Source organism: Lethenteron reissneri, unplaced genomic scaffold (assembly GCF_015708825.2).
Source record: "Lethenteron reissneri isolate LAM-NWPU_2019-01 unplaced genomic scaffold, ASM1570882v1 scaffold_1639, whole genome shotgun sequence".
In the NCBI taxonomy this organism is placed as follows: domain Eukaryota; kingdom Metazoa; phylum Chordata; class Hyperoartia; order Petromyzontiformes; family Petromyzontidae; genus Lethenteron; species Lethenteron reissneri.
In genome coordinates, this window is record NW_026891376.1 from 1,303,040 (window position 1) to 1,330,952 (window position 27,913).

Here is a 27,913-nt window from a genome sequence, read left to right on the forward strand (position 1 = left end):
TCACCTCCCACGACTCACCCAACCCCCCACCACTCACTCCCGCTGCCACTCACTCGTCACCACTTCCTGCCCCCAATCACCCCCCCCCCACTCACCCCTCCGACTCACCCCCCCACTCACCCTCTCCCCACTCACCCCCTATATAAACACGCCCACCTCCCCCGACTCACCCCCTTATTCTCCCCCCCTCAACCCTCCCCCACTCACCCCCCACTAACACCCCCACACTCACCCCCCACTCACCCTCCCTCACACCCCCCCCACTCACCCCCCCTCACACCCCACTCACCCCCCCCTCACACCCCACCCACACCCCGCACACTCACCCCCCACACTCACACCCCCTCGCACCCCACCCACAACCAGCCACACTCACAAACCCCCCACTCACACCCCCCCACTCACACTCCCCCCACTCACCCCCCTCACACCCCACTCACACCCCCCCCTCACACCCCACCCACAACCAGCCACACTCACCCCCCCCCACTCACACACCCCCACTCACACCCCACCCAGACCCCCTACTCACACCCCCCCACTCACACACCCCCACTCACACTCCCCCCACTCACCCCCCTCACACCCCACTCACACCCCCCCCTCACACCCCACCCACAACCAGCCACACTCACCCCCCCCACTCACACACCCCCACTCACACCCCACCCAGACCCCCTACTCACACCCCCCCACTCACACACCCCCACTCACACCCCACCCAGACCCCCTACTCACACCCCCCCACTCACACACCCCCACTCACACCCCACCCAGACCCCCTACTCACACCCCCCCACTCACACACCCCCACTCACACCCCACCCAGACCCCCTACTCACACCCCCCCACTCACACACCCCCACTCACACCCCACCCAGACCCCCCACTCACACCCCACCCAGACCCCCCACTCACACCCCACCCACACCCCCCCCCTCACACCCCCCCACCCCCCCCCCCTCACACCCCCCACTCACACCCCACCCAGACCCCCTACTCACACCCCCCCACTCACACACCCCACCCAGACCCCCTACTCACACCCCCCCCACTCACACCCCCCCACTCACACCCCACCCAGACCCCCTACTCACACCCCCCCCCACTCACACCCCCCCCCCACTCACACACCCCACCCAGACCCCCTACTCACACCCCCCCCCCCCACTCACACCCCCCCACTCACACCCCACCCAGACCCCCTACTCACACCCCCCCCCACTCACACCCCCTCCCCACTCACACACCCCACCCAGACCCCCTACTCACACCCCCCCCCCCCACTCACACCCCCCCACTCACACCCCACCCAGACCCCCTACTCACACCCCCCCCCACTCACACCCCCCCCCACTCACACCCCACACCCAGCCCCTACTCACCCCCCCCCACTCACACCCCACCCCCCCCACTCACACCCCACCCAGACCCCCTACTCACACCCCCCCCACTCACACCCCCCCCCACTCACACCCCACCCCCAGCCCCTACTCACCCCCCCCACTCACACCCCACCCACCCCCCCACTCACACCCCCCCACTCACCCCCCCTCACACCCCCCACACTCACACCCCCCCACTGACCCCCCCCAAATCACCCCCCCACTCACACCCCACCCACCCCCCCACCGACCCCCCCCAACTCACCCCTCCCACCCCGCCGTCTCTGGGGCACGCGCCTCCCCGTGACGTCATCGGCGCGAGACGCTCCTCGCGTCCGGGGCTCTGACGCTCGCTCTGACGTCTCTGCTACTACTACAGCTGCTACAGCTACTACTACTACAGCTGCTGCTACAGCTGCTACTACAGCTACTACTACTGCTACAGCTGCTGCTACTGCTACTACTACTACAGCTACTACTACAGCTACTGCTACTACTACAGCTGCTACTACTGCTGCTACTACTACAGCTACTGCTACTACTGCAGCTACTACTACTACAGCTACTACTACAGCTGCTGATGTCTCTCGTGTGAGGTCACCACCACAGCTACTATAGCTACTACTACTACAGCTGCTGCTACTACTACAGCTACTGCTACTACTGCAGCTACTACTACTACAGCTACTACTACAGCTGCTGATGTCTCTCGTGTGAGGTCACCACCACCACAGCTACTACAGCTACTACTACTACAGCTGCTGATGTCTCTCGTGTGAGATCACCACCACTACTACTACAGCTACTGCTACTACTACAGCTGCTACAGCTGCTACAGCTGCTACTACTACAGCTACTACTACAGCTGCTACTACTACTACAGCTACTACTACTACAGCTGCTACTACAGCTACTACAGCTGCTACTACAGCTACTGCTACTACTACAGCTACTACTACTACTACAGCTGCTACTACAGCTACTACTACAGCTACTACTACAGCTGCTGATGTCTCGTGTGAGATCACCACCACTACTACTACAGCTACTGCTACTACAGCTGCTGATGTCTCTCGTGTGAGATCACCACCACTACTACTACAGCTACTACTACAGCTGCTGATGTCTCTCGTGTGAGATCACCACTACTACTACAGCTACTACTACAGCTACTGCTACTACTACAGCTGCTGATGTCTCTCGTGTGAGATCACCACCACCACAGCTACTACTGCTACTACTACTACAGCTACTGCTACTACTACTACAGCTACTACTACAGCTGCTCACGTCTCTTGTGTGAGATCACCACCACCAGAGCTACTACTGCTACTACTACTACAGCTACTACTACAGCTGCTGATGTCTCTCGTGTGAGATCACCTCCACCACAGCTACTACAGCTACTACTACTACAGCTGCTACTACAGCTGCTGATATCTCTCGTGTGAGATCACCACCACAGCTACTACAGCTACTACTACTACAGCTACTACTACAGCTGCTGATGTCTCTTGTGTGAGATCACCACCACACAGCTACTACAGCTACTGCTACTACAGCTGCTGATGTCTCTCGTGTGAGATCACCACCACCACAGCTACTACAGCTACTGCTACTACAGCTGCTGATGTCTCTCGTGTGAGATCACCACCACAGCTACTACAGCTACTACTACTACAGCTACTACTACAGCTGCTGATGTCTCTCGTGTGAGATCACCACCACCACAGCTACTACTACAGCTACTACTACTACAGCTACTGCTACAGCTGCTGATGTCTCTCGTGTGAGATCACCACCACCACAGCTACTACAGCTACTACTACAGCTACTACTACAGCTGCTGATGTCTCTCGTGTGAGATCACCACCACCACAGCTACTACAGCTACTACTACTACAGCTACTACTACAGCTGCTGATATCTCTCGTGTGAGATCACCACCACAGCTACTACAGCTACTACCACAGCTACTACTACAGCTGCTGATGTATCTCGTGTGAGATCACCACCACTACTACAGCTACTGCTACTACTACATCTACTGCTACTACTACTGCTACTACAGCAGCTACTACTACAGCTGCTACTACTACAGCTGCTGATGTCTCTCGTGTGAGATCACCACCACAGCTACTACTGCTACTACTACTACTACAGCTATTGCTACTACTACTACAGCTGCTGATGTCTTTTAGTGTGAGATCACCACCACCACAGCTACTACTGCTACTACTACTACAGCTACTACAGCTGCTACTACTATTACTACAGCTGCTGATGTCTCCCGTGTGAGATCACCATCACTACTACAGCTACTACTATTACAGCTACTACTACAGCTGCTGATGTCTCTCGTGTGAGATCACCACCACCACTACTACAGCTACTGCTACTACTACAGCTACTGCTACTACAGCTACTACTACAGCTGCTATTGTATCTTGTGTGAGCTCACCACCACCACCACTACTACAGCTACTACTACTACAGCTACTACAGCTGATACTACAGCTACTACTACTACAGCTGCTGATGTCTCCCGTGTGAGATCACCACCACTACTACAGCTGCTACTACTACAGCTACTGATGTGTCTCGTGAGATCACCACCACTGCTACAGCTGCTGCTGTTGTTGTTGTTTACCCAGGCGCAAAGCCTCGCCCTATGCCTTCTCTGTCTGTGCATATCAATGGAGAGAATATATATAGCAGCTGTGGGAATCGATGTGCAGGTTGTAACATTACAAGGCGGAGGGGGGCCGAGCCGCGCGGGCCCTGGGACTGATGCCTCTCGGCTGATTATTTTTTAATTCTCGTTTTCGTTTGTCCTCAGGCCCCCTCTGTGTGCTGCACCTCGCCGAGGAGAGACTCCGCGCATTCCGCTCTGGTCAGCCCACAACGCAAACCTCGTCCCACGGCACAATCGCGCCGGTGTCTATGTAACTTTGATTTACGTGACGGACTCCTTGTGTGTGTTTTGTTGTTCTGATCTCTCTCTGTGCCTCATTGCTTTCGCGTACAGTTTGCACTGCGGACTGGTTGTGATACAACGGAATAATGAGCGGTATTTTAGAACCGCAGGAGGAGGACATCTGATGGGCTATCACGCTCTTTTTCACAGATGTCCAGTTGTGACTGAGGGGGTCCAGCAAGTTTCCATCAACAACAAACAATACAGACAACCATATGGTGCCACAATAGAGACAAAGGTAAGCGAGTCATGATAAATTAATGTAAATAATGTATATAGTTTTTTTTTTTTTGGGGGGGGGGGTTAGATCGCGTAAGTATATAAATGTGTCGTTAAAACCCACCACCACCCGACACAGGCCTGGTCTTCACCTGATGACGGCTGCTTGCGTTGTGGCCGAAACGTCGTGAGAATTATTTTATTGTTTTATTTTATTATTTTTATTGTTTCCATTCTACGTGACTTTACCGAAAGAACCAAGAAGATGAATCCCTGCAGTCACGAAAGCTTTAAATCGAAATTTTGTAAGGGTTGTCACGTAAACAGAACGTGGACAATTCGTCACTAGTACGGCACACCGGTGTGTTGGAGAGCCAAGCCACAACATGTATATACGCAAATATTTACGCGATCTAACCCAAATAACAAAAAAACTTACGGATAATATCGGTCGCGAAAGCCTACGTGTTAAAAAGTATACAGTACAAATTGTATCGACGTACGCACATAAATTCCCACCGATTTTTCAACACCAAAATGCAAGCTTGGGGCAACGGAGCAAAACTAAAAAAACTGAAACATTTACAATGTGGCGCCTACCCCACGCAAGGCTGGCCTGCAGCCCTTACTGCTGCTGTTATCGTCTTTGGTGATTCTCGTGTAATTTGCCTTCATCTCATAATAAAGGTTTTTGGGTTAAATCGCGTAAGTGTAAATGTGTCGAAACCCTCCACCACCCGAAACGGCCAATCAGTAACGCCAAATAGTTACTACTTCAGCCCACCGGTGTGTAAAAACGTGCATCCACAATATTTACAATCTGAGTACGACGTTTCGCAGGTAATTACATCCAGCATCTGGCAAATCGGCCCGATCTGAAATGTACTCGGATTGTAAATGTTATGGATTCACTCTTCAACACACCGGTGGGCTGAAGTAGTAAGTATTTGGCGTTTTGTTTACGTGACAAATACCTTACTGATTGGCCATGTCGGGTGGTGAAAGGTTTCGACACATTTATACTTACGCGATCTAAAACTAAATCCTTTATTTAATTATGAATATTGGTCGCGAAGCCTATGTGTTAAACTTGTCTTCGTCTGTCTGATTACTTGACCTCGGTCAGTCTCAAGACTAGTCCAGCAGTGTTCTGCCAGCTTTCGCGGTAGAGGTGACGGTGTTTTGCAGTAATCCGAACCAGTTGAGTCATTTGCAAATCCAGTTTTTTTTTTACAATGTCATGTTTGGCCAATGCCAGTTTCAGTGGATTGTTTGGTGAGGTCCCGTTGGCAGTGGTTGTACAACAAGCACATGCAAAACAACTAACATTTGTAAATAACACTGGCCTTATTTGGATAATGTATGTTGAACTTTTTTCACACTGTACGTACCTAATCGGTGTGGGAACTCGTGCTATGCCAAAGAGCCCTGCAACTTTTTGTAGTACAGTACAGGATCAACGATTAATATGTTTCCCAATTACGTATTTTTAGAGTAATAAAAACATAAATAAAGGGTATACGAAAAGTAAGCACACAATCTTTATTTTAACGAATTATACAGGGTTATTTTCATCTTAACTGGATGTAATTACCAGCGAAACGTCGTACTCAAATTGTAAATGTTGTGTATTTACTCTCCAACACACCGGTGGGCTCAAGTAGTAACTATTTGTTATTTTGTTTACGTGACAAATCCCTTACTAATTGGCTGTATCGGGTGGTAGAGGGTTACGACACATTTATACTCACGCGATCTAACCCAAAAACCTTATGAATTATGGTCGCAAAAGCCTATGTGTTAAACTAATCACGTATTAAAACGCGTAACAAATCAGATATCTAGGGTTACAGTGATCCCTCGTTTATCGCGGTTAATGGGGACCGGAACCCCTCGCGATAGGTGAAAATCCGCGAAGTAGGATTGGCCCCCCTAGGAATTTCCGTATATGTGGGTGTGGGTACCAGAATGTTTAAAATATGTATATTTATACTTTATATATATATATATTTTACTTAAATCTATTTAATTATAAAACCTTAATATTATACATTCACTCACTCACATATTTTACTTAAATCTATTTAATTATTAAACCTTAATATTATACATTCACTCTCTCATACGATACGTATTATGATGCGCAGCCAATCAGCTCACGGGAAACTGTACATCCACTCGTGCTCTCATTCGTCGATCTCGCGCCGGGAACCAATCACGTGCCTTGTCTGAGTGCCCGTGGGTACAGTATGTACAAAGCCTCTGAGAGAGTTTCTCTCTTTGTTTGGCATCCTGGGAAACCGTTTCTCTCGCGCATCACGATGAAACAACGCTGCTTTCCGCAATACGGCTGCCGATATGGCGGTATTTTTTTATTTTTATTTTTCGATGAATATTTTTGAAAAATCCGCGATGCACTGAGGCCGCGAAACTTGAACCGCGAAGTGGCGAGGGATTACTGTATTTAATTTAGTTTAACAAATGTTCAAACTGACTTCCATTAACATTCTATCGAGATATAACTGCTCAACCCGATCTATTAATGCTTTGGTATTTGCATTGTCCTGTATTGCTCACCTTTTGTGGCATTGTTCTTTGTTCTAACACTGGTGAGGCAAGGCCAGAACGAAGGCTGTAGCTCTGGGGTAGGCCAACCAGTTCCAAGGATAATGCGTACATAATTTTCAAAGCATATTTGGTTTGCATGCTTTGCCACAAACATGATGTGTGGGTGATGCAGACTCGATGTCTTGCAATAATGGATGTCTGTTTGGTGTTTTAATATCTTAACACCTGTATTTTTGGGTCATCCCATATATACTGGTTTTAATTCTTCATCCTTACACACATCGGTGTAGTTTGCAAGTAGTTGTTTGGGTTCAGCAATTTAATCTATGCCACCCTTTTGTTCATCAATGAAAACGAGTTTTTACAGGTAGTAAACTTTATTTATATTGTGTTTAATATATATCTACAGAATCAATCACATGGAGCAGAGACACTCGACACAGCCTGGAATTAAAAGGCACCAATGCGCCCTTTGTTCATACAGCACGGATCAGATGGGCAATTTGAAGAAACATCAGAGAACACATACTGGCGAGAAGCCCTTCAAGTGCACTGTGTGTGGGAAGGCATTTAAAGATGCACGATCTCTGCGTATTCACCAGAGAACACACACTGGTGAAAAGCCCTTCAAGTGCACTGTGTGTGGGAAAGCATTTACACGGTCAGGAGATCTTGACAGACATATGAAAACACACACTGGCGAGAAGCCGTTCAAGTGCACTGTATGTGGGAATGCATTTTCACGGTCATCACATCTTGACACACATCAGAAAACACACACTCATGAAAAACCTTTCATATGCACAGTGTGTGAGAAGGCATTTAAAGATTCAAGATCTCTGCGTATTCACCAAAGAACGCACACTGGAGAGAAGCTCTTCAAGTGCACTGTTTGTGGGAAGGAATTTCCACGGTCATCACATCTTGACAGACATCAGAAAACACACACCGGCGAGAAGCCCTTCAAGTGCACAGTGTGTGGGAATGCGTTTACACGGTCATCGCATCTTGAGACACATCAGAAAACACACACTGGTAAAAAGCCCTTCTTTTGCACTGTATGTGGGAAGGGATTTTCACATGCAGGATCTTTTCATATTCACCAGAGAACACACACAGTAGAGATGCCCTTTAAGTGCACTGTGTGTGGGAAGGCTTTTACACAGTCAGAAGATTTACATATTCACCAGAGTAAACACACAGGTGAAAGGCCGTTCAAGTGCACTCTGTGTGGGAATACATTTACACGGTCATCACATCTTAACAGACATCAGAAAACACACTTCGCTGAAAAGCCCTTCAAGTGCACAGTGTGTGAGAAGTCATTTTCACGTTCATCACATCTTAACAGACATCAGAAAATGCACACAGGCGAAATGCCTTTGACGTGCAATGTGCCTGGGGATGCGTTTACAAGGTCAGAAGTCCAAAACAGTCAAGAGAAGACCCACACAGACTGGAATGGCAAATCCACAAGTGAGAGTCGAAGTGCTGCAGTGACCCCATCTCTTATTAAACAGGAACCAGAACAATATCCCCCCTTTGCAATGTGGCCAGGAGTGAAGGTGGAATGTGAAGAAGTGAAGGTGAAATGTGAAGATGAAGATTGGATTCCAGGACCTGACCTCCAGTTTGATGGCGGCAGCATGAAGCATGAGCAGAACACACACTGGTGAGAAGTCATTTATACGGTCAGAATGCCGAAACAGTCATGGGCAGATCCACACGAAGGCTAGAGAAAATCAAAGTGCAGCAATGAACCAAAGGAACTACAGGTAAATTCCCCCCCCCCCCCCCTTACAACGTGGTCAGGAGTGATGTGGAATGGGAAGATGAATATTCGGCTCTAGGACCCGTGGATGGAGGCAGCATGAACCAGGAGGATTCGGCCTGTGAGGGAGAGATGACCCCCAGGAGTTTGTGGATGTGGAGGTGTGGATGGGCTTTACGGAAAAAACAATAGGAGCGCCCTGGATGTGTGAAGTGGGATTAAGATCTCTCACCAAGAGCGTGACCCAGAGAAGCTCCATCGTGTTCACGTTATTCACAGGCTTCTCTCCCTACAAGAATGCATGCAACTGTAGGTGTAATCCAAACAGTGAAAGCTTTCAGTAAATATGTAATTTCAGTGTAATGCAATAGTCGATTTGCAAAGAAGTAGGGTTTATTTTTCGTAATTTAGAAGTATAATTTGATTGTTATGCATGACACTTAATTTTCTGTTAACTGTTGAACATTACCATTAAATTGGTTGTCATATGTGGCTTTGCCTGTCTGCAATGCTCCCTCATCTTTTAAACATTTATTTTTCAGACTTCTTTAACTTCACACACACGGCATACTCGACACAATATACACATCCACCACACGCACAAATCATACACGTAACATACATATACAGTGCGCACACAATACAAACATTCACAACAACCGCCGTTCACCACTAAGTGGCGGTGATGTCACCAAGGCGCTTGTGCCAGTCGAAGTGAAATGTGAGGCCACGAGAAATGTTGAAGGCTCTGGCAGAAGGTCACTGGGCAGACCCAGGTGCCATGGGTTGATTGCAATGACTGGCAGATCAAAATCAAAATATGTATTCATATAATGGATGAATTCGATGAGCTATAAAGCTCTTTTTTGCAGATGTTAAGTAGGGCCGGCTCAGACTGTTACAACAAATAATACAAAAACACAATAGGAGTGCAAACTAGCATCATCACAATTCATTAGCACAGGGGTGGGGAACGTCCGGCCCGTGGGCCGTATAAGGCTCGCGAAACCATTTGGTCTGGCCCTGCCAAGGCAACCGCAGGCAGGACTCGAAATTCAATAAATTTAGGAGCAAACCTCGAAAAGCAGTTGTGAGTAGCAACATCATCAATACCAGCGAACATCACACGCCTCACCAAAGAGAAGCAGTTCCAGCCATCACATTAGGGGTGAGTTAATTAAATGTTTGACGAAATATAACAGGCTAATTTTTAAGTTGATAATTTTGTATAGCCCGCGAATTATTTTATAAATATCCAAATGACCCTTGGCAGAAAAAAGGTTCCCCACCCCTGCATTAGCAGATAGCCCGTAAGTGGCCACTGCACATTTCGTCATTTGTTTCCACTTACCTCTCTTGTGCCAATATGCTCAAGTAGTGCACATCTTTATGGCACCAATCTCTTGTGTCAAGCCATTCTGTTAGGTCTTCCTCTCTTTCATGTTCCTTTAATTTATTCCGAACAATACACTTGTTGTTCATCCTACAGATGTGTCTAAATAGTGCCAGTTTATTTCTCATCACTGCCTGCATCAGGTCTTTTATGTGCAACCTTTTTCTTCTATGTTAGTCACTCTTTGGGTCCAGCTTAGATGTAGTATCCTACTATAGCAATACATTTCTAGTGCCAATATCTTATATCTAACTTTTTTAATGTTCAAGTCTCGCAGGCATACACAGCTGTACTGAACACGCATGTTTTAAAGTTCAGTTTATACTTGTAACTTTTTCTTGCATGCAAAGTATAGGAAAGGTAAACAAATCACTTAAAAAAATATTTAAATGAATTAAACTTTATCTTACCATACTCTCAGGTTTTTTTGGTAAAGTCACGTAGGTAAAAAATAAAATTAAAAGTTAATAAATGTAATTTTATCTGTGACAGTCCCACCTGATGACGGAGACTTGTGTTGCCTCCGAAACGTCGTGATTTATTATTTTATTTTATCTCCATTATTTTATTAACTTTAAATTTTATTTTTTACCTACGTGACTTTACCGAAAAAACCTGAGAGTATGAATCCTTGCAGTCACGAAAGCTTCAAATCTAGAATTTATCTTACCAGGTAAAGCCCACTGCACTATTCGTTTCTTTCCACAAGCGACCTGGCTACAAATGATAGCTCAACAAAGTGGCTTATGTGGAAATATATGTGGAGTAAAATAATCTAAATGCGTGTTTCTAAATGTGGAGAGAAAAACCGGAAGACCCGGTGAAAAAAAAATCCGTGCGACGATGGGGAGAACCTGCAAACTCCAAATATACAGGAGTCGGGATCAAACTCACGACCTGCATATCAGGCGAGGAAGATAACATCTCATCACTGTGGTGCTCCTTCAACAAATTAAGTATATACGTTCAAATTACATTAGTACTTAAATTCCCAAGCTTGGGAAAAGGCAGTAAAACAAAAACAGTCCCAGACCAAACCAAGACAATACACAGTCCCTCAATAAAATTACACATGAAAATGTAACTATCGATACATTTTTAAGAATCAAATTTACAAATCACATTTGCCACGTATTGTGCCAACTTGCTGTGTTTTAGCTGCCCAGCGCTCTGCTTTTTGTGTGAACGTCACTGTCGTTGGAGGGCGACTGCCTCCAACTACCCAGTCGCGTCCTTCACGAGCCTCCTCCACAGAGACCGATCTTGACTACTGGTACCTGTCTTCGGCAAGTCCACTTAGCTCCACATCCTGTACAGCATCAGTCCATCGCTTCTCCAGCCCGTGCCATACCCGTTTAGCCCCCTCTATCCAGCCAAACAAAAGCTGTTAGAACATGCAAGATATATGACCCATCCAATGCAGCCCTTGCCTGTCGAAGGAGCTCACCGATGGGACTGTTCAGATCTTCCAGCCTGGTTAAACCTAGGATGGATCCTAGTTAGACCAGCCTGAAGGTTTGCAGAAGTTACATTGGGGGGGTCCACGTTTAGCATGCATCGAGAAGGGAGGGTATGACTGGTCGAGAAGACCCAAAGCTTTGTGTGGAGCGACAGACCAGGTACCTTCCACGCAGTGTTACGCAGCCTATGAAAAAATAATGCTGCCCGACTGATTCGGAGTGAGACCTCTGCTGTCAAACTGAAGCTGGTCAGAAGCACACTGCCCAAGTATGGGAACCTATCCACTCTCTAAACAATTGACCCATCACGAATGGGGAGTTGAGGTGGTGAAGTATTATATGACACAAAATACCCACGCAGGTGCTTATATTTGGTGGGGCTAGTGGTAAGGCCCCACCTGTTAGTAGCACGCTCCAGGTTCAGGAGCAGCACCTCAACTCCTTTCTCTGAGTGAGCAACAATCACCAGATCATCAGCATACGTAACATGGTTTACCAATAGGAAACCATCCTTCAACCGCACCCGGGCATCGATCAGCCTCCTAGTGCAGCCAGATGCTACCCCTGTCGCACCCCAAGGTGAACAGGGAATGGCTCTGACTCCGAGCTACGTAGCTTTACCCGGGCCTGCCCACCATCATGAACACCCCCTCACTCCACCATCCCCCACTCTCCTATTTTCCCCGCTCATGACGTCACAGGGCCCTCCCGCCCCACCCATGTGCCACCATGTGATGTCACGATACACCTGAACCAGGAAGTGGGTCAAAGAGTCAACTGGCTCTACTCACCTCTCACTTGAATTCGAGGTGAGATGTTTGCATCGTGGTGGTAGCTGGTTTTTGTTGTTGTTTACCCAGGAAAGACATGCATTATTATCTTTCGTACGGATATCAATTATCTGTCGAATCGATTTCCAGGTTGTGAAATAAGCACCTTAAATTGTTGGGCATAGTCAATGCGTAAAGGAGAGCCGACACAAGGTTGCAGGGGGTTCGTCTTTTAATCCTTTTCTCCCATCCACACCTGTCCCCAGCCGTCCCAATCTCGTTCCCGCCAAGAGGCCCCCTCTTGCCGCCCGTTCTCCCCTTATATCTCCTCGATTACCCCTCCCACTAACCCTCCTATTGGTGGGAATACTTCCCCTGACACCCCTACATTACCCCCCCCCCCCCCCCCCCCGGAGAAAAAAAAAAACGTCCTCGGTTCTGCATCCCCCATGGACCATTTAAGTCTCCCCATGCCTCCCCCCACTGACAGTGAAGACCGCCCTTAACCCCCCCACAACCATACAATGCAATATAACGCAAAAAAATCAATTGAACGGCCTGCCCGGGTCTCCAGCCAGCGTCCCGTAACAGCCCAGACATCCACAGGCAGCAGATGACCGTGGCGGCCCCCTCCTTCGAAGGCCCTCTCCTTGCAGTCCCTGGTTCGGTGGCGCCGGTGTCGCCTTGCCAGGTGCCGCTGTCTCTCGGGCCCCCGCGGCCCCCGGTCGTGCCGCCGCTCCGTCAGGCCTCACATGGGGTGCTGTAGGTGACAAGGGAACACAGGGCACCGAACCTCCTGCCGGTCGGCGAGTGGTGGTTGGCGACCTTGGCCCGGGTAGGGATGATGATGATGGCGGTGACTTTGGCGGTGATGATGGTGGAGATGTATGTGAATGGACCGAAGATAGAGTTCCCCCCTTTGGAGTGTGTCGCAGCAGGGTGAATGCGCCCTTGGTACATGGTATGGGCTCCCCCCTGGGGTGCGGGCTGGGCTCTCCATGTGGTGCAAATTGCCCCCTCTTGGTGACGTAGGATGGGCCCCCTTGTGGGAGGTGGGGATTGTGGGGTGGACCTTCCCGTGAGCCCATCCCTTCTCCCCTTCCTTTGTCACGGGGGTATGGTCCCCCTTCATGGTGTGGTCCCCCTGGTCCTGTCTCGCTCCGTCGCAAAGCGATGGTGAGGCGGTGCGTGGAACTGCTCCACGACACACCGGCAATCGGATGTGCTGCCCCAGCCCCAGGGCTGTTGCCCCTGGTGACTCGCCGGCGTCGCAGGTAACTAGTGACGTCACTTCCGGTCGTGATGTCATGTCCGCCCGCGAAACCCCGCCGGTCCGCGACGCCACTTCCCTCCGTGACGTCGATTCCGGCCATGACGTCACGTCTGCCCGCGACGCCATTTCCGGCCGCGACACCACGTCCTGCCGCGACGTCACTTCCGGTCCCGGCGCGGTCCCCGGACCCGGCGCGATCCCCGGCGCGGTCCCCGGCCCCGGCGCGATCCCCGGCAAGGTCCGCGACACCACTTCCGGCCGCGACGTCACGTCCGTTCGCGACGCCACTTCCGGTCGCGACGCCACTTCCGGTCGCGACGCGATTGCAGTCCGCGACGCGATCTCTGGCCCAGTCCCTAGCCCCGGCGCGGTCCCCAGTCCCGGTGCAATCCCCGGCCCCGGTGCGATCCCCCGACCAGGACAGCGGGGCCCGGGGCCCGACACCCGACGGCGCCCACCCCGAGGAGGCTCCCGGTAAGGTCGCGGCATCGGGAGTGTATTTTTTCGGCCCAACCGAGAGGCCAGGCGGGATGGCTTCACTCGCCTGGTTCCTGTCGGCGTTCGGCCCCGGCAGGTTCCAGGTGGCGTTGGCGGCCTCCGGCTCCGTGTGGCACCCCCTCACCACATGCCCCTCTCGACCACAATGGTGGCAGACCCACGGGGCGTTCCGTCGGGGTGGCTCGGCGCGGTGTTGTCGAGGCGGCTGCCAGCGGCACGGCGGCTGGTCGCGCCCCTGGTCTCTCTGCTCCGCCAGCCCCCGGATATGCCGCGTACATCTCCCGCAGCGATGGCTCCGGCTCAGACGTCAGGGGTCCGTTCCCAGCTGCCCCACAGGCAGCCTGCGGCGACGGTGCAGGTTCGGCGGTTGGTACCGCTGGTCCCAGTAGCGCCGCGGCAACGGCTCGGCTGTTCCCCCGCTGCGCCAGCAACCTGGCCCATGGGTAGCGCCCGGCCCATGACCTGTTCGTGGGCTTGGAGGGTCCGGGCAGCCCACAGCGAGGTGCGTTCCCCCGGCATCACCACGGGCATTACAACACCAGCGCGGCAAGCGTAGGCGATGAGGTGCTCGACCACGAGGTCCTCGAGCGCTTTCTCAGCCAGGCGAGAGAAAGCCCTCCTCGCCAACATGAGCAGCGCACCCCTGTAGGCTAAAGGGGATTCTCTAGCCCCTCGCTGGCGGTCCTGGAATCGTTTAAAGGCGCCTTCAGCTGGACAGTAGATCTCCCCCAAAGCCTCGTAGGCCACCTGTAGCGTGGTTTTGCTGTGCTAGGGAAGGGAGGTGTAAGAGGCGAGCGCATCGTCGTCCAGAACGGATGGCAACGCTCGCAGTGCCTCTTTGAGAGCATGGAAGGCAGCCTCGAATCGGCAGACAAACGCCTCCCAATCTCCTCCCTCGGCCACGAATTTCTCGACGGGCCCCAGCCGACGTGCCCGTCCTGCCACCTGTTCCCCGTGAGGGGTGTTTAGCCCTGGGGGTTTTGGCGGGAACGGCGGCGGCTGGCATGACGAGGTTGGTTTTGGCTCCTGCCCGGCTGGCTGGTCAGCCTCTGGGTCCCGTGGCCCCTCCTCCCATAGTACGCGTGGGAGTGGGGGTCCCGGTGCCGGCAGGCCCCCCATACGGAGCCTCCACAGTAGCTCCTGGAGTGCCCTCTCCACGCGGGCCATGCGGTCCTCCATGAGGTCTGGGCCCCCTGCTGCTGCTTCTGGTAGCAGGCCCCCTTGTTGCCCGGGATGGGAAGGATCCCCGGCCCCTGCTTCCTCTTCCCTTGGCTCTTTTCCGCGGGGATTCTTCTTCGTAGCCATTGTAGATACCACCGCTGCCACCAGATGTAAAGGAGAGCCGACACAAGGTTGCAGGGGGTTCGTCTTTTAATCCTTTTCTCCCATCCACACCTGTCCCCAGCCGTCCCAATCTCGTTCCCGCCAAAAAGCCCCCTCTTCCCGCCCGTTCTCCCCTTATATCTCCTCGATTACCCCTCCCACTAACCCTCCTATTGGTGGGAATCCTTCCCCTGACACCCCTACAAATGCAAGCCTGGCCTGCTGCTCTAGTTTGCTGTTATCTTGTTGAGCATTTTTTGTTGATTTGTTTTCACGGAGTGCAATCACAAACGATTAGCACGGTTGCCTATGTACGGTGCGAAAAAGTTCGAACAAACATACAAGCCTTTGATCTCAAATATGAAACAAAAACGGACCGAGCATGAACAATGGGAATTTTTGACCCCCGTGAGACAACAATAATGTAACTTTAACCCGCGGTGTGCTGGTCAGCTCATCAACATTGCGGTTATTTCTTATTTACTTATATGCATTGGGTTTAGTCACTTGCTTACTTTTTCTGTATTTTTGTGTTGTAACTTGTGCGACCCGCCCCGACTGGACATAGCTTTGTAGCTCAATGGATTCCTCCAGGATAATTAAAGATGTATAATGGTTGTAAAGCGCATTAGATTAAGGCGCTGCTGCTGTACATACATCTATATAAGATGTGCAAATACGGTATTGGCAGGAGTGGAATGGGCATCTGGACGTCCTGAAGATGCACAGGAAGTCCGATGGCTATCACCCTGTCAAAAGGGGACGCACTAAATACGAAAACAAATACGCTAAATTTCACGTATTACTCAATCGTTTGAAAAGTAAAGGAGATTGGAAAAACATACTTAATGCGTTTGTTTTCATTTCGATATGGACACATATACAGACATTACTCTTCAGCTTGACATAGTTTAGGGCCCCCCAGCATTGTCACAACCTGGCCCTGGTAAAAGACTATGGAGGATCTTTGATGGGAAGTGTGACGCGTAAGTACTGTGTGAGATGTATTTAATGTGAGTGTATATTGTGTTTAGGTGTGCTGTGTGTAAGTGTAAAATGCATGTTTATTGTTTGTGATGTGGCGAGATGTTATAGTATGAAGGAGGTTATGCATTCGATCCCGTCCCTGACGCATGTATATTTAGAGTTTGCATATTCTGCCCTTGGTCGTGTGGATCTTTCTCGGAGTCCTCCAGTTTTTTCCTCCACGTAAAAAAAATGCATTTAGATTATTTATCTTCTACACATTTCCACATTATAAGCCACTCCGTTGAGCTATCAATTGTGGTCAAGTCGCTTCTGAAAAATAGCAAATAGCTCAGTGGCCTTTACCTGGTGAATAAAATAGTTTTGTGTATTGCGTGCGATGTGTATCTTTCTGCTGGGTGTACTGCGTATGAATGTAATATGTATTTTTATATTAAGTGTAATGTGTATGTATATCTGATGTGTGTGTTGCGTGTGAGTGTGTAATGTGTGTGTAATGAATGTAACGTTTACTTAGAAGTGCTTGGTGTCAGTGCCGGATTAAGCTAGTGCGGGGCCTGTAGCATATGTTTATAAAGGGGCCATAAAAAACAAAACAAATATTAAAACACAAAATTTCAACTTGCATGGTAAATATTCTTAGGTTTTTTCGGTAAAGTCACGTAGGTAAAAACATTAAAATTAATAAAAGTAAATTAAAATAAAAATCACGACGTTTCGGAGGTAACACAAGCTTCCGTCTTCAGGTGGAACCGTCACAGCCACGACAGCTGTATGCAGTCACGAAAGCTTCAAATCTAGAATTGCATGGTAAAGTAATTGTATTTTTTCATTGGCTATATTGCCAGATAATATGACAAATCGCTAACCTTAAACACCCAGTTGTTCATAAAAGTTGAAGGCAGTATAGTACTATAGTAATAGAGCAAGTGCAGAATCACTGAACCGTAATTTATAGCTTGAAAGCATTTAGCGCGGGGACCTTGAAAGTGCGGGGCCCGTAGCATATGCAATTTTTGTTCCCAGGATAATCCAGCACTGCTGAGTGTATTGCATGTCGGTGTGTAATGTGTGTGTGTATATAGAGTGTAATATGGATAGCTGCTGGGTGTACTGTCTGAGTGTTTAATGCCTGTTTGTATATTTTGTGTAATATGCATGTAATGTATGTGTGTATATTGTGTGTAATGTGTATGTATAGCTCCTGGGTTTACTGCGTGTGAGTGTATAATGTGTGTATATTGTGTTCTGCTGGGTGTACTGCATGTAAGTCTATGCTGTGTGTATATATATAGTGTGTAATGTGTATACATACTACTAGTTGTACTGAGTGTGTAATGTGTGCATATATTGTTTGTAATGTATATCTGCAGAATCAATCAAAATGGAACAGAGAGACTCAACAAAGGCCGCTACTAAAAGGCACCAATGCAGCCAATGTTCCTACAGTGCAGATCACATTAACCACTTGAAGTCTCACCGGAGAACACACACAGGAAATAACCCCTTCAAGTCCATGTTGTGTGGGGAAGGCATTTAAACAGGTATCACATCTTAAAATACACCAGAAAACACACAGGCGAAAATCCCTTCAAGTGCACCGTGTGTGGAAAAGGCTTTACACAGTCAGGATCTCTTCATATTAATCAGAGAACACACACGGGCGAAAAGCCATTCAAGTGTACTGTGTGTGGGGGTGCATTTGCACGGTTAGCAGTCCGAAACAGGCATGATAAGATCCACGAGGAAAGGAAGGTGAAAGCACCAAGTGAAAGCAAAAATGCTACAATGAACCCATCTCTCAAGCAACAAAAAAATTAAGAAACTCTCAGCTTTGAAACGTGGCCAGGATTGAAGGTGGAATGTGAAGAAGTGAAGGTGAAATGTGAAGAAGTGAAGGTGAAATGTGAAGATAAAGATTTGGTTTCAGGACCCGACCTCCAGGTAGATGGAGGCAGCGTGAAGCAGGAGGATTCAGACTGTGATGGTGAAAGATGACCTCCAGGAGTTTGTGGATGTGTAGATGGACCTTTTTGGATAGAGCAGAGGAGGAGGGCCCTGAATGTTTAAAATGGAGTCTGGGAAGACCTTTAACCAGGAGCGTGCCACAATGAAGCTCCATAGCATTCATATTAATCACAGGCTTCTCTCACTACAAGAACGCATGCAGCTGTAGATATAATCAAACCATCGTTGAACTTTCAGTAATTACGATCTTATTGCAGTGCAGTTGTGAAATATTCTTGATTTTCAAAGTAGTAGCAGTGCCTCTTTACACACTTTTATTTAACTTGGTGTTGACTTAAAGCTTTTGTGACTGCTTTCAGGAATTAATATTCTTTGGGTCTTACGGTAAAGTCACGTAGATAGGTTCAAAGAAAATAAAAAATAACAAAAAACTACGACGTTTCGATCGCAACACAAGCGTTTGTCATCAGGAAGAGGGGGTTAGCTTTTAAAGGTGAAATGTTTATAAAGGTTTGAAATGGATGTAGCCCAAATGTCAGCAGCGAATGTTAATGTAAGTACTTTGAAGGTACTTTGTAAACCCACTGGCTATCAACAAAGATTTGTTCATGAAGCCATCCATATATATAGACACAGACACAATTTCAATCGAGAAGATGGGTATAAACTGAGCAATCAGTTATCAACCAGTTTAAGTCGTAACTAGCTGTGATGTTCCCATTCTACCACCTGATGTTATTTGTTATTTTCGGCTCACTGATTTTACATTAACAGGTTAAATTTCTCACCCTAACACAGCCACCTCGCTCCTCGAGCTCGAGGTTTTTGCTTTGCGATCTGCCATTAACATGCTAATCTCTCACATTAGCATAGCCACCTCAGGGCGATCTTACATTATCATGCTAGTTTTTACTGGGCAAGCCCTATGATTGGTGGAAAAACCCACAACTGTCGCGGTCGCTGCCCACCACTTACATTAACATTGGCTGCTGACATTTGGGCTATGCCCATTTTAAACCTTTATAAACAGTTTACCTTTAGAAGCTAACCCCCTCTTCCTAATTATTATTTGCTTTGAACCTATCTACGTGGCTTTACCGAAAGACCCAAACAATATAAATCTTGAATTGTCACGCGAGACGAGTCTGTGCAGAAAACTTCAGCTATCGCCTCTGGGTTCCACTCTGTTTCCAGGCTTTTCTCGTTTAAACCCTTCCCTCCAATCACTTCAAAGGCTTGCCTCCCAACCAATAACTTTGGAGGCCTCTTTCCAATCGGAGACCTTGGCCCACTATTGAATAACCGTTATATTATTTCAAGTCTTTGATGCTTAATATTTTCAGATCTACGAAGCCTAACGAGCTGACGTTTTTTGCACAGACTTGTCTCGTGTGATAATTCAAGATTTCATTAAAAAAGTCTCGTTCAGGCCTCGTCGATCCTGTGCCTGTTCGTGATTTTCACTGAATTTGTTGCCATTAATACTCGTACATTCTGCCCTATCATTTCAAATCACGAATGGTCACGCCCAGCTACGAGGGGAAACATCTTGTCCAATTAAAGCGGCTGCCGTTGTTGAGGAGCCTCTGTCCAATGAAAGGCGTGCTTATATCACCACTCGGCATGGCCCCGAAGCAGCAGCTGTGGTTCCCTCTTCTTTTGCGCAAGACTAACAATTAAATGAATACTATTGCTATTATTAAAATAATTACATAGTTATAATCGTAATAAATAGTATCGTTTGCTTCGTCATGGTCCTTCCGATGCGCGGAGTGCAAAACGCTTATACTCAAGTTGAGCGAGCAGGTGAGAACCGTGAACATGATTTAAAATTAAATGCCGCAATGTTATCCCTATTTTGATTGGCTAAATGTTATAATTATGATTGTTGATATAAATGCTTTAAATTAAAGTGACGAATCTGTGCACGTTGAATACGGTGTCGGGATATGCACTGTTGTGCATATGCGTGCATTGTTATAGCATTGCAGTCTATATGTCTTATCATCTTTTTTACTTGATGATCGCAAATAGGACAAACGTGTATCAGGTTCTAAATGTCATTTCACTACTTTGCAATCGGGGTGATCGTTATTGTAATAGCCATGCTGCGTGCTATTGACCTTTCATTACGTAGACTGTTTTTGCCAGTGACGTGCGGTGAGGTCAATGGCTGGGGAGGCACTGGCGAGTATCAGACCCTTAATTTACACATGAACCCGGTAGAGGTAGCTTAAATTCACCATTCAATTGGCTGATTGCACAATGACTATTGGTTAGGCGACCGTATCTTTCTCTTTCTTATATATAAAAGTCTCCGCTCGCTCGCGCTTTCGGGGGATTTGGCTCTCGGACGGTGGCCTTCACGTATAAAAAAAATTTCCGGGCGGCACGCTCTAAGCCCCGCGGTGGGAATAGGCTATTCCGTTTTTCCATCCGTAAACTTTAAAGTAGTTTAATTAACACATTTGTGCCGTTTCTATTATTCATTATTTACTTATTGCACGACATCGACCGTACCAAGTGACGCCAATTGCGTGGGGGGAGGGGCGGACCCTACCAAGTGCTGCGCGTTCGCTCCAGCTCACGGGCGACATTTCATTTTACGCGTTTTACAGGCCACACATACACACATCACGCTGCGGATATTTCTTCAGTGTCATGTCCTCTTTCTCCCCCCCCCCCCCCCTAACACGATGCGTCCAGTTTATAGTACAAAAGACTCCGTAGATCATATTTTTGTGCTTACATAGTGTAATAAAAGGACTCGAACACTTCTTTCTGTCTTCGTGTCTTTATTCAGGTTCACGTCTTTACCCACACGGCACTCTGTTATAACTCCTGTATTTGTAGCCCCCGGCTATTCACTGCTATTATAGCTTCCTCTCCCCTCTGACTCTCTGCTTCATCTATTGTAACCTCCTCCCTGCAGACTCGCTTCTACCCCTATGCAGACTCCTGCTGCTACCCCTATGTGCAGACCCTCTGGCTGTCACTGTATGCAGACCCGCTGCCCACCCTCTCTGTGCAGCCCCGCTGCTGACTGCAGCCTCCTCGCTGCTTCGGGTCGGTCACCGCTGGCCAACGGTGCCGATCCTCGCTCCCCCCGTGTTCGTGGCGATCTCGCCACACCCCGCTTCGCCCTTCGTGGCCTTCCTCTGTTCCTGGTTCCCCGTCACTCCCCTTGCTCTTCCGGTTCCCCTCCTTCTATACTCAACCCCTCTGCCCCCCCACGTGACCTAACTCCTCCCCCCCTGACGGCACCTCAGAAGGGCCGTTTACAACCGCATTACATCACCCTCCCCCCTAAAGAAAATCCAGCCGACCTCGGCTTAATTGCAACCTGAAAAGCAATGCGGGTGTAAAGGGCCAACACGCAAAAAGACACGAAGCATTGAAGAACATTATAACAATAACACAACACAACACAATCTAACGAAACGTGAGGGATTTCGAGCGAGTACGGGTAGCCGGGCCGTCCCGGACGGTCGGCGGCCCACCCGCCGAGCGGGAACGTGGAAGGGTTTTAGGGGCGACGGGCGCAAGTTCTTCCGTCGCCATTGGAGGCCCGCCACTGTCCCGCTCGCGTCCAGAAACATCCCGTACTCGCGTCCGCGGAGGGATAGGAAGAGCTGCAGGTCCCGTGGGTTCTGCGGCTCCGGTCGGCGTCCCACAAGCGGAAGGTCCTCCTCCCTGCGCTGTCACGGCCGGCTTGTCTGTGAAGGGTACGACAGGCGCTCTCGCAAGGTCAGCAGACACAGGCAAGGGCGAGTCGGTAGCAACAGACCCCGGCAAGGCAACTTCGGGAGATGACGCATCCGGCCGTGGGGCAATGTATGGCTTCAACCGGGACGTGTGCACGAACCAACGCCGTGCACCAACCTGAACACGCGCCGACTGTGGGTTGGGAACCTCAATGAGGCGGACCGGACCCTGCCAAGGTCGATGTAATTTAGGAGATGTACCTGGCCGCACCTGTGGGCAATGAAGCCAGGCCAGGTCCCCCTTTCTCCAGGGACACTCCCCCTTTGAACGTCGGGCACACCGCTCATTCCTGGCCTGAGCCTTGGCAGTAGCCATGCGGGCATTTTCCCTCGCCTCAGCGACACGCCGAACGTTGTCCTTAATATACTCAGGAAGAGGCTTAACAGGCCCCCTCGCACCGGTTCCCAACTGGTCATGAATCGGCGGCACATTCTCACGGCCGTACATAAGAAAAAACGGCGAGTATCCAGTAGCCGCGTGCGGCGTCATGCGATACGCCGAAAGCACCCCAGGGATATGCAAATCCCAATCAGATTGGTTTTCCCCGACCGTATGGCACAGCATGGCGGACAGAGTCCGATTCAACCGTTCCACCATACCATCCGTTTGCGGGTGGTAGGGGGACGTCCGTATCTTTTTAGTTCCAAGAGCCGCACACACCTCCCCCAACAATTTAGACGAAAAGTTACGTCCCTGATCCGTAAGGAGCCTCTCCGGAGCCCCTTTGTCCATTACATACCCAAATAGAAAGGCGTCCGTGATAGACGCCGCTGACTGGTCAGGCAAGGGCCAGGCCATCGGCCAGCGAGAGAGGTACTCCACCCCCACCAGTAAATACTTATTCCCTTTAGCTGATGGCGGAAAGGGTCCCAAAATATCTAACGCCACCAACTCATTAACCCGAGATACTTTAATCGATTGTATCGGCGGAACATATGGATGTTTAGGCGGCTTACGGCGGGCACAATCGGGACACGCGCGAACGTGACCGACGACATCCGTCGTCATGCCGTGCCAATAATAGTCTCGCTGCAGCGTCAATAGGGTTTTCTGCACCCCCAGGTGTAAAAGTGTGTCACAGTGCAAGGATCTAATCAACTCATAGCGCAATGACGCAGGCACAACGAGACGCCAGTGTTCCTGTATCCCTTCCCTCCACATCAGTAACCCATCTCGGGGAGCAGTTTCCGAATTACCACCCGCACCGACTTCCTTACCCGCCCTCTCCGTTCGTTTCCGTAACGACACCAAAGAATCGTCCAACATTTGCTCCCGAATCCACACAGACCTTGGAAGACGCAAAATCCCGTCAGCCGGTCCCCCTTCAACCGGTCCCGGTGTAAGCGGAGGTTCGAGAACATTCACTGCCCGCGCGACAGGCTGAGGGGGGGGCTGAGCCGGTCCACACCTATGCGTCCCCGACGCACACGCACAAGGGGATTGTTGCGGCAACCTGGACAGTGCGTCCGCGTTAGCGTGACGCACACCCTTCCGATGGTGAATTTGGAAGGAGAATTCTTGCAACGTGTCCAGCCATCTCGCCAATTGTCCGGATGGCTGGTCCATCTTAAGAGCGTACTGCAAGGCCGCATGGTCCGTTCGGACAATAAACGACCGACCGTACAGATACGGTCGAAATTGGCGGAGAAAATACACAATAGCCAAAAGTTCCCTGCGAGTGACGCAGTAACGAGTTTCCGCGGGAGACAAAACCCGACTCCCGTACGCCACCACACGCTCAACACCACCTTTTGACTGGGACAACACCGCCCCAATCCCGGTGTCACTCGCATCAGTATCCAGAATGAAGGGATGGTCAAAATCCGGATAATCCAACGTCGGCGCAGTAGCCAGTAGGTCGCGCAGGCTCCGAAACGCCGCCTCCTCCGGCGGTCCCCACACAAATTTGTGCCCCTTCCCAGTAAGGAGATGCAAAGGCCTGGCGATAGTAGCGAAATTCGGAACAAACCTCCGGTAATATGAGGCGAACCCCAAAAACCGACGCACATCACCCACCGTGGCGGGGGTTGCCCAATCCCGGACACACGCAGTTTTCTCTGGATCCGTGGCCACCCCGTCCGCACTAACAATATGTCCCAAGTATCGAACGGAACGTTGCAGTAGATGACATTTCTTAGGCTTGAATTTCAAATTAGCAGAACGCATTCTGGCAAAAACGGCCTCCAACCGCAATAAATGCTCATCAAATGTGCGGCTGAAGACAATAATATCATCTAAATAAATGAGACATGTCTCCCACTGCAACCCCGTCAATACCAACTCCATCAATCTCTGAAAGGTGGCAGGGGCTGCATTCAACCCCATCGGCAGACAGTTAAATTGGAACAACCCCTGCGGCGTACGGAACGCTGTCTTTTCCCGCGAGGGCTCGTCAAGGGGAAGCTGCCAGAAGCCCGAAGAGAGATCTAGCGTTGAAAAAAACTTAGCCCCTGACAAGGCGTCGAGAGAATCGTCCATACGCGGCAGGGGATACGCATCTGCCACCGATACTTTATTTAACTTCCGAAAATCCACACAAAATCGTAATTTACCATCTTTCTTTTTAACCAACACAACAGGCGCGCCCCACGGGCTATTAGACGGAGATATAATATCCGCTTTCAACATGTCTTCCACTGCCCCTCGAACGTGCTCACGCTCAGCCGGACTCATCCGACGCGAGTTCAAGCGGATAGGGGCCGCGTCCCCCGTTTCGATGTGATGAGAGAGCAGCGAGGTGCGTCCCAAGTCCAAATCGTCCGAGCTAAACACATCGGAATAGCTCGCTAATAATTTATGAATCGCACAACGCTGCTCAGCGGAAAGGGCCGAATTTTCCGCACATAATTCGGCGATCCAACGATCGTCCACCCCTCCGTCGTGTGAAACACCACCCACCAGCCCCCCGTCCGGAATGTCACTCTGAGCCGTAAACGCCGTAGTGGCGTGTGCCACAACGGTACCAGCCGGCACACACACGCTTTCAGAACTCGCATTTAACACCTGCAAAAACGGGCGCTGATCCGGACGGACAATGGTTTGCGCCCCCACCAGTGCCAATCCGCCCGTAACAGCGGCGGACGGCGACAGCAAAATTCCACAAGCACCCTGCCGACCCGGAACCGGCTTCCGGTATCGTAGGGGAATGAGCATCTGCGAGCCAGGTGGAATATCAACTGAAACTTCCGATAACGCCTGCACCTGGGCAACCGGAGCCGGTCGCCCCCAGGTGGACTGTAAAAACGCCAATTTGCGGCCCCCTGGTAGTTCAATGCAATTTTCATTGATTCTAATTAGAATGGGCATCTTAGCCAAAAAATCCGTGCCCAACAAGCAAGGAACCGCCAGGGACCTCGAAATTAACACAACGCCCGAGGCCGAGACCCCCCCGATAGAAATATTAGCGTCCACCTGTCCCACGATGCCCATACTACCCCCGTTCGCAGCGATGCAGGAAGCGTAAGCCGGCCTCACGGCCCCCGGTGGGATGTTCAAAAGATGAAATATAACATCCGAAATAATGGTCGCGGACGCCCCGGAATCCACCAAAATACGCACGTCCACCCCTTGGATCGACCCCGGTACAGTGGACGAACCTGTAGCGGCCGCGACAACCCGCCGAGCCAACTTACGCCACTGCGTTATCGAGCGACAAGGCGCAGATACTGGCCTCCCATATTTTAGAACATCCGCGTCGCACAACAACGGCGATGAGTGAGGTGTCAGGCCTTGCCGGGTGTCTGGTGCGCACCGACTTGCCTGTGCCGGAGGGTCTTTCTTTGGGACGTCCGCGATCGAGGCCTCCTGCTGGGGCGGCCCCGGAACCCGGGCCCAGCAGTCCCTGGCATAGTGGCCCCGACGGCCGCAACGGAAACAGTCGACGTCGGGTCGGCGCGCAGCAGGCACCCCGTCCCGACGTGGCCGCGCCGGCGGCGGAGCCCGCGGCCCCGGCCCGCTTCGAGCCGGCCACGGAGTGGAGGCGGCCGACAGCTCCTTTGGGCCGGTCGCATCCGGCACGTACACGGCCTTTGTAGGGTCCCACCCTACGGCCCCCCCATCGACGACAGGACCGCCCGTCCACGCCGTGACTTGTTTCCAGCGGCGGAGATTGAACTGGGCGTCCAAACACTTGGCCGCGGTCCGGGACGTGAGTTTCTCGTGACCGCACGCCGGCATAGGAATGCCCAGATCCCGGGATAACTCTAACATCTTCCCCAAGATGAGAGGTTCCAGCAGGTCAGGCTCCGTCTCCGGGTAAGCGGCCATCGCGAGTTCCAGCACGGCGCCCCTGTACGCTACAGGCGACTCCTCCGGTGCGCGTTGCCGCTGCACGAAGCGGCGATGGGCGTCATCCGGTGGCTCGTACGCGTCCGCCATTTCGTCGAACACTCCACGCAATGTTTTCTTCTTCGCAGCTTTTATAGAGCGAAAAAAACGAACAGACTCATCGTCAAGGAGAGTCGGAAGCACCTCCAGCGCCTCGGCGTCCGTCCACCTTGCCGTTCGTACCGCCGCCAAAAATCGACAAGCGAACGCACTCCAATCGCCCCCGATGGAGAACTCCTTAACAGTTGTAAGGTGACGACTGCGGCTCCTTGTCCTGCTTCCGTCCGTCACCGACTCTTCCGGCGGCAAGTTCAGCAAGGCGTCGCAACGCGGTGTCGCCAAGATGGCGGACGATCCTCGTGGCGGCCCCAAAATGGCGGCTTCCCGCCTTCCGTGGTGCGCCACGCCCAAGATGGCGTCTTCACGCCGCGTGGTCGATGGCGGCGCCATCGAAGACGACCCGGGCTCCTGCCGATCACCACCATCACCTACCAACGCCGCCCTTGGCGTGACAAGGTCACACAACTCCGTGATGACGGTTTTTAGGGTCGCCAGTTGCTCCGCCATCCGGGTCCATCTCAAATCTTCGTCCTTCAACGCAGATGGGTCGGACGCAGCGGCAACCTCCTCCACACCCGGGCCCTCACGGATCTCTCCCTCCGCCGAAGTGAAGCCGACCTCAGGAGGAAGATCGTCGTCGTCCGATGATGAAGCCGACGCCGGAGATGGGATATTCTTCTTCCTCAGTTGTTTCGCCATGCCGTTTCACTTCTGACTCCAGTGTAATAAAAGGACTCGAACACTTCTTTCTGTCTTCGTGTCTTTATTCAGGTTCACGTCTTTACCCACACGGCACTCTGTTATAACTCCTGTATTTGTAGCCCCCGGCTATTCACTGCTATTATAGCTTCCTCTCCCCTCTGACTCTCTGCTTCATCTATTGTAACCTCCTCCCTGCAGACTCGCTTCTACCCCTATGCAGACTCCTGCTGCTACCCCTATGTGCAGACCCTCTGGCTGTCACTGTATGCAGACCCGCTGCCCACCCTCTCTGTGCAGCCCCGCTGCTGACTGCAGCCTCCTCGCTGCTTCGGGTCGGTCACCGCTGGCCAACGGTGCCGATCCTCGCTCCCCCCGTGTTCGTGGCGATCTCGCCACACCCCGCTTCGCCCTTCGTGGCCTTCCTCTGTTCCTGGTTCCCCGTCACTCCCCTTGCTCTTCCGGTTCCCC

General features: G+C 50.7%; 1 protein-coding gene across 10 annotated transcripts; it reads left to right on the top strand.

The window, feature by feature from the left end:
• Positions 1-1,750: 1,750 nt before the first annotated feature.
• On the top strand, positions 1,751-21,196 carry LOC133363033 (zinc finger protein OZF-like). Of its 10 annotated transcripts, XR_009757568.1 has the most exons (5): positions 1,751-3,747; positions 4,225-4,278; positions 4,513-4,600; positions 7,559-8,924; positions 17,998-21,196. XR_009757568.1 is itself a non-coding variant. In XM_061582035.1 (4 exons), the coding sequence occupies exon 4, from the start codon at positions 7,569-7,571 to the stop codon at positions 8,823-8,825; it is 1,257 nt and encodes a 418-aa protein (XP_061438019.1). In that variant the 5' UTR covers positions 1,751-3,836; positions 4,225-4,278; positions 4,513-4,600; positions 7,559-7,568; the 3' UTR covers positions 8,826-9,417. The 10 variants fall into 10 exon arrangements, 9 of the variants coding, with proteins under 9 accessions (XP_061438019.1, XP_061438018.1, XP_061438020.1 ...); XM_061582035.1 differs by lacking the exon at positions 17,998-21,196 and having other exon boundaries at positions 1,751-3,836; positions 7,559-9,417; XM_061582034.1 differs by lacking the exon at positions 17,998-21,196 and having other exon boundaries at positions 7,559-9,417.
• Positions 21,197-27,913: the final 6,717 nt, after the last annotated feature.